The sequence below is a fragment of the Python bivittatus genome, unplaced genomic scaffold (assembly GCF_059951505.1).
Source record: "Python bivittatus isolate LINGU-HERP-01145 unplaced genomic scaffold, Pbiv_v1 ctg000080_np1212, whole genome shotgun sequence".
Lineage (NCBI taxonomy): Eukaryota > Metazoa > Chordata > Lepidosauria > Squamata > Pythonidae > Python > Python bivittatus.
Window position 1 is genome coordinate 41,078,976 of NW_028277035.1, and position 12,113 is coordinate 41,091,088.

Genomic DNA, 12,113 nt, shown 5'->3' on the forward strand with positions numbered 1-12,113 from the left:
TATGCGGATCTTTGTCGGCAAGGTGACGTCTCTGCTTTTTAATATGCTATCTAGGCTTGCCATAGCTTTCCTCCCAAGGACCAAGCATCTTTTAATTTCATGGCTGCAGTCTCCGTCTGCGGTGATCTTGGAGCCCAAACAAATGAAGTCTGTTACTGCTTCCATTTCTACCCCTTCTATTTGCCAGGAATTGATGGGTCCAGATGCCATGATCTTAGTTTTTTTAATGTTGAGTTTCAAGCCAGCTTTCGCACTCTCCTCTTTCACCCTCATCAAGAGGCTCTTTAGTTCTTCTTCACTTTCTGCCATTAGGGTGGTATCGTCTGCATATCTGAGGTTGTTGATGATTCTCCCTGCAATCTTAATTCCGGCTTGTGATTCTTCCAGCCTGGCATTTCTCATGATGTACTCTGCATATAGGTTAAACAAGCAGGGTGACAGTATACAGCCTTGTCGTACACCTTTCCCTATTTTGAACCAATTGGTTGTTCCATGACCGGTTCTAACTGTTGCTTCTTGGCCCGCATACAGATTTTTCAGGAGACAGGTAAGGTGGTCTGGTACTCCCACCTCTTTAAGAATTTGCCACAGTTTGTTGTGATCCACACACTCAAAGGCTTTTGCATAGTCAATGAAGCAGAAGTAGATATTTTTCTGGAACTCTCGTGCTTTCTCCATGATCCAGTGAATGTTGGTGATTTGATCTCTAGTTCCTCTGCCTCTTCGAAACCCAGCTTGTACATCCGGTAGTTCTCGGTTCATGTATTGCTGAAGCCTAGCTTGTAGGATTTTGAGCATAACCTTGCTAGCATGCGAAATGAGTGCAATTGTGCAATAGTTTGAGCATTCTTTGGCATTGCCCTTCTTTGGAATTGGAACGTAAACTGACCTTTTCCAATCCCGTGGCCACTGTTGCGTTTTCCAAACTTGCTGGCATATTGAGTGCAGCACTTTAACACCATCGTCTTTTAGTATTTTAAATAACTCAGCTGGAATACTGTCATCTCCACTAGCTTTGTTGTTAGCAATGCTTCCTAAGGCCCACTTGACTTCACTCTCTAGGATGTCTGGCTCAAGGTCAGTGATCACACCAGCGTGGACATCAGGGACATTAAGATCTTTCTTGTATAGTTCTTCTGTGTATTCTTGCCACCTCTTCTTAATCTCTTCTGCTTCTGTTAGGTCCCTGCCTTTTTTGTCCTTTATCATGCCCATCTTTGCACTAAACGTTCCTTTCATATCTCCAATTTTCTTGTAGAGATCTCTAGTCTTCCCCATTCTATTGTTTTCCTCAATTTCTTTGCATTGTTCATTTAAGAAGGCCTTCTTATCTCTCCTTGCTATTCTCTGGAAATCTGCATTCAGTTGCTTATATCTTTCCCTTTCACCCTTGCTTTTCGCATTCCTTCTTTCCACAGCTATTTGTAAAGCCTCATCAGACAGCCATTTTGCTTTCTTGCATTTCTTTTTCTTTGGGATGGTTTTAGTTGCTGCCTCCTGTACAATGTTACGGACCTCCGTCCATAGTTCTTCAGGCACTCTGTCTACCAAATCTAATCCTCTAAATCTATTCATCACCTTCATTGTGTACTCACAAGGAATATGATCTAAGTCATACCTGAGTGGTCTAGTGGTTTTCCCTACCTTCTTCAATTTAAGCCTAAATTTTGCAGTAAGAAGCTCATGATCTGAGCCACAGTCAGCTCCTGGTCTTGTTTTTGCTGTCTGTATAGAGCTTCTCCATCTTTGGCTGCAAAGTATATAATCAATCTGGTTTCGGTATTGACCATCTGGTGATGTCCATGTGTAGAGTCGTCTCTTGTGTTGTTGGAAAAGAGTGTTTGCTATGACTAGCTTGTTCTCTTGACAGAACTCTATTAGCCTTTGCCCTGCTTCATTTTGTACTCCAAGGCCAAACTTGCCTGTTATTCTGATTACTCCTTGACTTCCTACTTTAGCATTCCAATCCCCTATGATGAAAAGGACATCTTTTTTTGGTGCTAGTTCTAGAAGGTGTTGTAGGTCTTCATAGAAGCGGTCAACTTCAGCTTCTTCAGCATCAGTGGTTGGGGCATAGACTTGGATGACTGTGATATTGAATGGTTTGCCTTGGATACGCACTGAGATCATTCTGTCGTTTTTGAGGTTGTACCCCATTACTGCCTTTCCCACTCTCTTATTGACTATGAGTGCAACTCCATTTCTTCTAAGGGTTTCTTGCCCACAGTAGTAGATATAATGGTCACCCAAATTAAATTCACCCATTCCCGTTCATTTCAGTTCGCTGATTCCCAAGATGTCGATGTTCAATCTTGTCATCTCATGTTTGACCACATCCAGCTTGCCTTGGTTCGTAGATCTTACATTCCAGGTATCTATACGATATTGTTCTTTACAGCATCGGACCTTCTTTTCGCTTCCAGATACATCCACAGCTGAACGTCCTTTCGGCTTTGGCCCAGCTGCTTCACTCTTTCTGGAGCTACTTGGAATTGCCCTCCGCTTTTCCCCAGTAGCATATTGGACACCTTCCGACCTGAGGGGCTCATCTTCCGGCGTCATATCTTTTAGCCTTTTAACATTGTCCATGGGGTTTTCTTGGCAAGGATACTGGAGTGGGTTGCCATTTCCTTCTCCAGTGGACCACATTTTGTCAGAACTCTCTGTCATGACCTGTCCGTCTTGGGTGGCCCTGCACGGTATAGCTCATGGCTTCACTGAGTTACGCAAGCCCCTTCGCCACGACAAGGCAGTGATCCATGAAGGGGAAGTGGTATAACTTGCACACAAACACAAGTATGCATGTGTGTGTGTATATGTAATGAGGGAGGGACACATACACAAACACACACAGATATATATGAGACATCTTTGCATGTATATACAGGTGAAACTCGAAAAATTAGAATATCGTGCAAATGTTCATTTATGTCAGTAAGGCAACTCAAAAGGTGAAACCAATATATGAGATAGACGCATTACATGCAAAGCAAGATATGTCAAGCCTTAATTTGGTATAATTGTGATGATTATGGCGTACAGCTTATGAAAACCCCAAATTCACAATCTCAGAAAATTAGAATATTACATGGCATCAATAACACAAGGATTGGAAATAGAACAATATCGGACCTCTGCAAAGTATAAGCATGCATATGTACTCAGTACTTGGTTTGGGCCCCTTTTGCAGCAATGACTGCCGCAATGCGGCATGGCATAGATGCTATCAGCCTGTGGCACTGCTGAGGTGTTATGGAAGACCAGGATGCTTCAGTAGCGGCCTTCAGCTCCGCTGCATTGTTCGGTCTCATGTCCCTCATCTTTCTCTTGCCAATGCCCCATAGATTCTCTATGGGGTTCAGGTCAGGCGAGTTTGCTGGCCAATCAAGCACAGTAATCCCATGGTCATTGAACCAGGTTTTGGTACTTTTGGCAGTGTGGGCAGGTGCCAAGTCCTGCTGGAAAATGAAGTCAGCATCCCCATAAAGCTCGTCTGCGGAAGGAAGCATGAAGTGCTCCAAAACCTCCTGGTAGACGGCTGCATTGACCCTGGACTTAATGAAGCACAGTGGACCAACACCAGCAGATGACATGGCTCCCCAAATCAACACAGACTGTGGAAACTTCACACTGGACTTCAAGCATCGTGCATTGTGTGCCTCTCCATTCTTCCTCCAGACTCTGGGTCCTTGGTTCCCAAGTGAGATGCAAAAGTTGCTCTCATCAGAAAAGAGGACTTTGGACCACTGGGCAACAGACCAGTTCTTTTTTTCTGTATCCCAGGTAAGACGCTTCTGACGTTTGTTGTTCAGGAGCGGCTTGACAAGAGGAATACGACATTTGAAGCCCATGTCCAGGATCCGTCTGTGTGTGGTGGCTCTTGATGCACTAACTCCAGCCTCAGTCCACTCCTTGTGAAAGTCCCCAACACTTTTGAATGGCCTTTGGCTGCAGTCATCCCTGCTGCTTGTGCACCTTTTTCTACCACACTTTCCCCTTCCACATAACCTTCTATTGATGTGCTTTGATACAGCACTTTGGGAACATCCAACTTCTTTTGCAATTACCTTTTGGGGCTTTCCCTCCTTATGGAGGGTGTCAGTGATGGTTTTCTGAACAACTGTCAGGTCAGCAGTCTTTCCCATTGCTTGTGATCCCTACTGAACCAGCCTGAGAGACCATTTAAAGGCTCAGGAACCCTTTGCAGGTGTTATGGATTCATTAGCTGATTAGAGTGGGACACTTTGAGCCTAGAATATTGAACCTTTTCACACTATTCTAATTTTCTGAGCTTGTGAATTTGGGGTTTTCATAAGCTGTACGCCATAATCATCACAATTATACCAAAGTAAGGCTTGACATGTAATTACATCGCTTTGCATGTAATCCGTCTATCTCATATATTGGTTTCACCTTTTGAGTTGCCTTACTGACATAAATGAACATTTGCACGATATTCTAATTTTTCGAGTTTCACCTGTATTAGCGTATTGATGGGTAAGTGGTCATTAAATGCTGTTGGAGTAAGTCAAAGACTGGCAAGATACTTTAACCTTCATTCCCATATTTCAGTCTTAAAAGTGGTCTAACTATATGAAACCTTCCAAAAAGAGGTGATGGCCTCACAATGTGCCTGTTCATTACATATTTTTGCTTCTAATAAGCTGCGGAATTGTTAACATTAGTATTTCAATTGCACAGAGATTGCACAATATTGGATTACAGTTTATTTAGCACATGAAGGCTTCATAGCAATGTGAGCTGCTGTGCGTATTTCAGTCTGTAAGTGAATCCTTGTTGTGTACCAAACATTATTTTTGAAGCATTTTATTTGACTACAGATTATTCAATTCATTTGTAGTAAAAATGTAGTAAGGTATTAAATCAGTTTAATGATAGAGTAAAAGCACATTTTAAAAGATGCTTTCTTTTAATGCATAAATAAGAGTTGGATTTTATTGTTATAAGAGGGTAATTGTGATAGAATCAGATACTGACAGGCAATCTTGCCTAACATAAAATAGATACATGACATAATTAATCACGTTGGATCTGGACTTTATACTTAGTATATATATTGGAATAACTGGAACTAGTCATTACTCTTTTTCTAGAAAAATCTTACATGCTTCAGAATTATGCTTTCAACATTTTGGATTCATAAATTATGAGAATTAGTTATACCTTTGAAAGAATTCTGAAAATCGTGAATGAAGAACACATTCTTGTATTTATATAGGCTAGTTAACTGTTGTGGTGGTGATATTAAAAAGTTATATTTTCTCTCTTTTTTCTTCTGTTCACAAGTAAATTAATGACTCTCGTGGTCTCCCAGTTTGCATCCAGCTATGTTTTCTATTGGAAGAAGTATTTTAAGGAGCAGCCCCTTTTGTATCCACCAGGATTCGACGGACGTGTTGTGTTGTTTCCTAGTGACCAGAATCTAAAAGATTATCTCAGTTGGCGACAAGCTGATTGTAAGTATCACAGGAGTGAGGTAGAGGGGGAGGTTGTAGGGTGGTGATTTTTAAGAATAGATATTTAATCTAATTTTCTACTAAAAAAAACCCCAAAGATTAAAAGTACCTGACTTTATTGATTTGAGCTGTCATCATGACTGTAGAAATGAAAAGTAGAGAGGGGTCTCTTCCTTACAGTATTCAAGTATTTTTTTCCAAACTTACTTATTCTTACTTAGAAATAAGTAAAGAGAGTGGGAATGTGGAATATTCCACACTGAATAGGCAATCCCTTTCTGCATAGCTCAAATTCTCTGTAACAAAAATATAGCTGCATCATAATCAATTACTCCATAAAATAAGATTCAGATGCTGCCTTATTCAAGCCAACGAGTGCAAAGGTATTAATATTGCTAGACATTCAAGATCGTCAGTGATGTCTTCAGTTTCCCTCCACTGCATCTAGCAATTGATGAGATGCCTTCTCCTCAAATTTCTAGTTACTGGATCCTTACTAGATGGATTGCCCAATTTATAAATTGAAGAAAGTAAACAACAACAACAACAAACCTCTACACAACATAGGAATTTATCTATTACAAAAATACATTGTAGGAAATGCTGATGTTATTATATTAACTTACATAATAACAGTAACAATAATTGTAGTAATAATTATAACACCGCTTCTAAAACTAATCTTATAGTAAATATTGTTGTCAAGATAAAATTTAATACACTTCCCATTTTCCTCTAATGCTTATTATTTCACTTGGTATTTCTGTAGGTCACATCAATAACCTCTACAATACGGTATATTGGACTCTGGTGCAGAAAAGTGGCCTCACACCTGAAGATGCCCAAAAGCGACTTCAGGTTTGAAACATTATTCCAAACATCTCAGCCTAAAGAGCACATTGTCTCTGGCTTGTGTTATTTCCAGCAGCATATATAACAAAGTATTTTTTACACTGGGACATACATGTATTTGTGCATTTGTGTTGTATTCCAAGCTTTATTTTACATTTGCTGTTTCTGCTGGAACACTTGGGTACATGGGTTGGATTTGTTTTTTGGTAGGAAGGTTAAGCCTACAGAGAATTGGCTATTATTTAGAAAAGATGAAAGTATAGCAACTGATCAATTTCAGATGCAACAGGAAGAAAAAAAGAAAAAGGATAAAAGACGAATAAGTCCCCCCTTCTACTCTAGCTAATGCTAGTTGGCAGGACTTAAAAAGTAGTAATTTTTTTGCCAGGGAATCATCTGCCTTAGGATTTCTTTCCTAAAATTATTATGAACTTTGAGTTCAGTTAATAATTAGAGTTGCAGGAGAACTATGATGATACAAACAATGCTGTTTGTAAGCTGTGATTGGATTTGTTTTCTTTTGGCTTTTTAAAGACCTTTAATCATATTAGGAGAAATGTAATATGTGACAGCACTAATTAAATTTTCATTTCTCAGCTTTATCTCCTAGCATTCAGGAAGCTTTTGGAAACTGATTAATTTTAGTTTTCTAAGGTTCATTTCCCATGTGTAGATGTTAGTGGGATGTAGCCCAGACTGAACACTTGGATGGGATCAAGCATCCATGTGCTCTAGATAATCTTGGTAAGGAAATCAAAAATAGTATTTTTCAAGACCTTTTCTTTGCCGTCGTCCTCATGTTGTACTTCTGTGCATAGGCATATTCATGGACATGGACAATCCTTTATTGCCTCCCCTATATCAGGTTTGGATCTGATAATTTGATCTTGTGTGAGTGAACTATGTGGGTGCTTCAACAGCGTAGCAGCCCCAAAATTCCCAGTCTATCTTCCAACCATAGAGCTAGGGAAGGATAGTGATTTCCCTGTGTACTTCTGGAGGTCTTGATTAAGTACTCTGGGCCATGTTATGGTTATCAGAATTACAAGTAAATGAAAATATGGACCTCTGGGTCAGGGCAAGAAAATAATAGATGTCATGGTAGCATAAGCATAAATAGCTATTACTTAAGGGAAGGCAGGGACACATTACTTCTTTCTTTTTTTGGGCCACTTGGCAAATAATATTCTCTCCCAATTTCAGCTCTTAGCTCTAGAAAGTTTATAAGCTAAAAATACACACATACATCCATGAGTTAAGTCCACAGAATAAACAGATGCACTGAAATTGCTGGTTTTTGCAGGGTTTATTATGGATTAAAAATACCCATTTTCCAAATACTAAATCAGCCTTCTCCAATCTGATGCCCTCTTGATGTGTTAGATCTCAGTATTATATGTGTACATGTACGTACAGTATATGTATGCAATCAGGGAATTCTGATAGTTATAGTATCAATGCATTTGGAAGCCACCAAATTGGGAGAAAGCTATATTACATTATTTCACCAACCTTTTGCCTGCTAATACATATTGATGGCAAGTTAGTAACTGGTTGAAGAAAGTGGTTTTAAGCTCTACCACTTAGTAGCTATATGAAACAATCTGTGAACCTCGTGATCAAGAGATGATTTTCTTTTTGGGGAGAGTGTGTGTTTAAAAGTGTGGTGGGTTCCCTTCTGTTCTCGAATACATGCTCAACCCCTAAATGAAGAGCAGTATCCATTTATTACATTTGAAATTACCAATGTATTTTTTCCATATGAAATGTATTTTTTTTCCTTCAGGGAACTCTTGCAAGTGACAAGAACGACATTTTATTTTCAGAATTCAACATTAACTACAACAATGAACCTTTGATATATAGGAAAGGAACTATTTTAGTGTGGCAGAAGGTAAAACATACTTTCATTTGTCTTTAAAATGGCAGCAAGCGTATTTTAAATCAGCAATTAGACAAAATATTTTAAGATAATATAGTGGTTTTTACAAAGTCCATCTGTGCTGAGTTACCAGAGACATCTGTCTCATCAGCTGATCATGCTTTTACACGATGAAATTACTACAGGAATTATTCCTGTCACTAGACAACCAGAGCGACATAGTGGTGATTTCAATTTGAGACTTAGTTAATGCTGGATCTCCACATATTAAATATCCCTGCTCCTGAAGGAGGAAAAGTTTGGGCTTATGAAGTCTCTGTGCAAATTGTCTGTCTATACATGAAATCAAATCATATTTTTATCTCTATTGCTGATTCTTTTCAAAAATTGTTGTAAAGCAGAATATTAAGTTTAATCTACCCAGAATATTAGGCATTACATTTCACTGAATACCATTTTAGTGTTCAGTGAAATAAAGTTGAAAAAAAGAGGCAGGCTTTATCAGTGTAGTAATACTGAATATTTACACTGGAGTAGGCACTGTTATGTGTTCCTATTTTGTGACATTGTACTGATGTTGGGTGTGTTCTCAGTACTATTCCCAAAGGTGATTTATTTATTATTATATCTCCTGTCAACACCAAGTATTCTATTGATAATATGCCACCTTATTTCAGCTTTGAAGAACTCTGGTCCTTTCTTGGCTCACCTTCTTTTGATCACGAGAGAAGTCCATTATTTACTTTCATCTTCCTATGTATTACCAGTATAAAGACCAAACAAAACTGGATTGCTTACAGATGTTTGTACTTGTACCCTTTGTATAAGTCTATATATTTCTTTTAGAGTCAGCTACCATCATTTACATATTTATCTATTTAGCTGTTCACCCAGGCCTTCAGCAAGGGACAGTGAGATCCCTCACTTCATCATGCTTGCCATCTTTTACCTTTATTTTGTATGTTTTATTTATTTAATTGTAATTTCTTTCTTTGATTGTTGTGAGCCACCTAGAGTCATTGAGACTTGGGCAGCATACAAGCATTATTGTTGGTCACATAGTCAGCCATATGTTTAGACTGGGTTTGGCATTTTTGTCCACCTATTGAGTCCTTCCCAAGGACCTGGGATAGGCAGATGTTGTTGTTTGATGGTTTGATGGTGTTAAACGTATCATCACAGGATATAAACTGTTCCACGTAAAGCTGCCTTTCGCAATTGACTGATGGTGATTTTGTCAATGCTGGTGGTCTTCAAGTGGTGCTCTAGATGTTTTGGGATTGCACTCAAGGTGCTTATTACTATTGGTACTATTGTTGTTGTTGTTATTATTATTATTAACAATAGCCTGGTGTATACATAGCACTAGGCAGGATTTAGATCAGTCTTTGAGACATTTTGAAGGCATTCCCATTTCTGCCTATTAGTTACATTGGATGGAAACATTTTTAACTGCAAGAGGATAGGGAGAGTTCTAAGTACCTATGTTCATTCAACTCTTCCTATTTGACATAGCGTACAATATGATTCAGGAAAACGACATCTATAGTTCCAATCACAGGTAGTCCTTGGCTTATGTCCATTCATTCAGCAACTGTTCAAAGTTATGGCAATGCTAAAAAAATAGACATATGATTCATCCCCAAAGTTCTGGCCATCACAGCACCCCCACGGTCACGTGATTGTGATCTGGGCACCTGGCTTGCAATTATGTCGCAGGGGGCCATGGTCACCTGATTGCCATTTGTGACCTTCCCTGCTGGCTTCCCACAAGCAAAGTCAATGGGGAAGCCACCAGGGAAGGTTGCAAGTCACTCCAGTGAGTCGCTCCCACCCATAGTACCACCATCCCGTCTACACATAGCCTCTCGCAGCCCTCCCAGCCCCCCCCCCCACTGGGCCTTCCAGGCCATCCCTGGCCTCCCTTGACTCAAGTGTGGCCTGTGCTGGGCCTCCCAGGTCCTTCCCTGGCCTCCTCCACACCCCCACGCTCCTTACCTGGGACTCCCACCACTTCCCGCTTAGCAACCTGTGCATCTTAGGGTTACATTGGCAACTGGGACTGCCAGGATTACCATCACTAAGCAATGCAGTCACATGACGTTGTGCTTTACAACCACATTGCTTAGCGACAGCAATCCCGGTCCCAATTGCCATCGTAACCCGAGAACTACCTGTACTATCAGCCCTAGCTTACCTAGCCTCTGATAAAAGATGGTGGGAATGGCAGTTACGGAACATCTTATAGGACAGTGATTCTCCAGCCCTGCATAAGGGAGCCTCCAACATCTGAATACTGTGTTGAAGTTTTTGTCTTGCTGATCTGATTAAATGTACAAGTCAGTAAACTATTCCCCACCCCCCAGCATTATTTAAAAACCCACTGACTGGATTCATATAATACAAGTCAAGATTTTTAATCATGGTTTGTAGAACAAACTATAGCAGCCTGTTTATATATAGTACTAAGCCGTGGTGTAGTTTCTTGCATCCCCCAAGCCAAAAGCAAGCAAACTATTTTATGGCTTCATGAACAGCCAGGAACATTTTTTTGGCCACAACTTTTTTTTTTTTTTTGCCCTATTTTCTGCAACCAGGGGCTATAAGGTGATAACATGACACACAGCATCCTTGGCATTCAAGATGTGATTCTTTTACTTTCCTAGGGATTAACTCTTTAGAACATGCTAAGGTTTTCTGAAGATTTAACACATTTTTATTTCCTTCTGCCCCTATTAAAAATTGTGCCATTGATTTGAAGCCAGATTTGGGCAGTGTGGTCTTGGGGAGGAAGGCGAATCCTTGAAAACAGCAAAACAGGTTCAGGAAGGATGCTACCTATAGGTTGTCCATTCATGGCTTAGCATTCTGCACTGCATGTCAGAAGCACCTTGAAAAAGCCATTCTCTTCTGGCTGAGGTAGAATGAGGTTGCTTTGAAGATGAAGCCTGCCATTTTACAGTGATACTCTAATACATTAAAGTGATACTTCACTTTAATACATCAAACACTGCAACTCTAAAAGAAGTAAATTCTGAATATGCTTTAAGAAGTTCAATTATTAATCTATTATTTGTATTTCTAGGTATATGAAATCATTAGGAAAAAAATTAAAACACCAGGAGAAACAGAAGAGAAGGAAATTGAAGTAACCCGGATGAGAAATACACCAGTTCCTTTGCACTGTGATATTATTGGAGATCAATTTTGGGAACAGTATCCTGAAATCCTGTTTGATGATAGCTGACCTTTTTTATCTGGATTTTACTGTGAACTATTGTGTACAAGGACTGCATCATGGTGGAAAAGGGATAAACATATTCCTGTACTTTGTAATAGCCATTTTTTAAAGATTTTTATTTTATTTCATTTTATTTTAAAAAAAGATTTTATTAGAATGTACCAAAAAAGCCAGGTATTGTTCATAAATAAATACTTTTCTATTAAAATTACAAGAGAGCTGATAATAATCTTAACAAACTTTATACTGGAAAAGGAATGCCTTTAATTTCGTCTCTGGCCCTCAAAAGGACTCTACTGCTGTAGGTCTCATGAGATGCTAAGTTGCCCATTTAAAACTCTGAAAACATTTAAACTACTCCTTCAAATTAAATTCTATCATCAGGGAGCCAAGTTACAAATTATCCTAGTTGCTAATGTCTCTGGATTATATGAGTGATAAACAAAATACCCTGGCAAGTAGCAGAAAGTAATTAGGAAGTTTTCTCTCAAGTGTAAATTAGTTCCGGCCTTTTTGAAAGCTATGGAAACATAATTTCCCTCTGTAATCGAACGTTTATTATTTGGACTCTCTCCTTGCTGCTTTTCGGATTATTAGACAAGGTCTCAGGTGGCCAGCCGAGAGCAATAATGTTATTGTATGAGGGGGATAGCGCGGCAGG

At 39.4% G+C, this 12,113-nt stretch overlaps 1 protein-coding gene across 4 annotated transcripts in view; it reads left to right on the forward strand.

The window, feature by feature from the left end:
- Positions 1 to 11,666, forward strand: part of THG1L (tRNA-histidine guanylyltransferase 1 like) — an 18,837-nt gene extending 7,171 nt beyond the window's left edge. For 3 of the 4 annotated variants that reach the window (XM_088133891.1, XM_088133890.1, XM_088133888.1), the window contains exons 3-6: positions 5,308 to 5,477; positions 6,247 to 6,335; positions 8,116 to 8,223; positions 11,297 to 11,666. In XM_088133891.1, coding sequence (XP_087990017.1) covers positions 5,308 to 5,477; positions 6,247 to 6,335; positions 8,116 to 8,223; positions 11,297 to 11,458 — 529 coding nt within the window. In that variant the 3' untranslated portion in view covers positions 11,459 to 11,666. Of the gene's footprint in view, positions 1 to 3,436; positions 3,784 to 5,307; positions 5,478 to 6,246; positions 6,336 to 8,115; positions 8,224 to 11,296 lie in introns of all 4 variants that reach the window. The other variant, XM_088133889.1, reaches the window with a different exon arrangement.
- The last annotated feature ends 447 nt before the right edge of the window (positions 11,667 to 12,113 follow it).